The 1281-nt window shown below is 44.2% G+C and overlaps 1 protein-coding gene across 1 annotated transcript; it reads right to left on the bottom strand.

Annotated features, from left to right (window-relative positions):
* Positions 1–182: 182 nt before the first annotated feature.
* Positions 183–1156, bottom strand: LOC107580669 (uncharacterized; the record flags this gene model as incomplete). Its single annotated transcript, XM_016266340.1, has 3 exons — positions 763–1156; positions 416–687; positions 183–331 (listed from the first exon to the last, which is right to left on the bottom strand). Coding segments are annotated over exons 1-3 (798 nt in total), but the record flags the coding sequence as incomplete, so codon positions are not given.
* Positions 1157–1281: the final 125 nt, after the last annotated feature.

The raw sequence follows: 1281 nt of genomic DNA, 5'->3' as shown, positions 1-1281 counted from the left end.
CCCCCCAAAAAAACCTTAAGATGTTGAGAAAGGAAATACATAGGTTTAGATTTTTGGCTGTGCGCAAATTTTTTAAATCTTGTTTTGTATTATTTTATACAATTCAAGTCATCTTGAGGAAGTGTGCTGAGGCCAGATTGTTGAGAACCACTGATCTAGACTACATCTGACAGATTTCAAACCTTCTCTCCATCAATGGATAGGCTTGTGATGGAGATTGAAACTTGCTGCCAGCGCTCAGAGGGGTTGAAGATGTTGAGGGACGTCTGAGAGGCAATTCCCACACAGCAAGAACTGGGAAACTTCAGCTCATTTGGAACCATCACTTGAACTGAAGAAAAACATTTATTTTCCTTTTAACAAATTCCTTTATACCACCAATGTCTTTAAAATACATGAACATTTTTCCACTTACTTCTAAGGTCTGCAAGATCTCGTGCAGCCCATGACCCAACACTTGGCTGTCCATAATTCTTATTGACTGGATACTGAGGTGGATGTTGTTGACCAGAGTTCAGGTAACCAGACTGAAGACTTGTATGCCCAGGTACATGCATATGTCCCATAGATGGGTTTGCTGCAGGCACTGCAGCAGATACTCCATACAAACCAGATGGCCCTCCAATCTGATAGGGAGGAGCATGTAGAGGCCCCTCTGAGCTCAGATACTGCTGTGCCAGTTGGGAACTAAAGAGGGAACGCCCTGTTAGGAGGTTGGGAAGGTTTGTCAGGGCACCCTGAGAGGTGTAGCTGGGTACTGACCCATATGCAAAGTCATCCGCAGCCCCAAAACAAGATCCAGACCCCAAGACATGAGGCAACGCTTGGTGTGCCTGTTCTGAGGCTGCCCCAGATGGATGCTGAATGTTCAGCTTGCTTGAGTACCCAGAATCCACTTGAGCGTACAACCTCGGCCCAGGCTCAGACTGGCGGTTGCCCTTAGAGTATTCATTTCCATAGTCTTTACGGAAGTCACTTTGGCTATGTGAGCCCAGTTCAGAGGTCTTTTTGTTGAGGCCTGGAATTTCAGAATGGCAAAGAGGCTCTGGACTCTTTGAAGAACTCAGAACATTTACATTATCAAACGGTTCCACTGGAGGAGTTGGACTGGCTCTGATTATAGTAGTGCTTAGAGCCATCGAGGTGTTATTCTGGAGAACAATAAAAGAGATTCATCTGTACATTCAAACCATAAAGTAAATCAGCATCATTACTATCAATATCAAATAATGGTCAAGCAACATGGACTTCAAACAGGGCTGCAACAAATGATTTTTTTTG

The sequence above is a fragment of the Sinocyclocheilus grahami genome, unplaced genomic scaffold (assembly GCF_001515645.1).
Source record: "Sinocyclocheilus grahami isolate Dianchi unplaced genomic scaffold, SAMN03320097.WGS_v1.1 scaffold39490.1, whole genome shotgun sequence".
Lineage (NCBI taxonomy): Eukaryota > Metazoa > Chordata > Actinopteri > Cypriniformes > Cyprinidae > Sinocyclocheilus > Sinocyclocheilus grahami.
The sequence above is the reverse complement of the archived record's forward strand: the minus strand, read 5'-3'. Positions and strand labels throughout refer to the sequence as shown.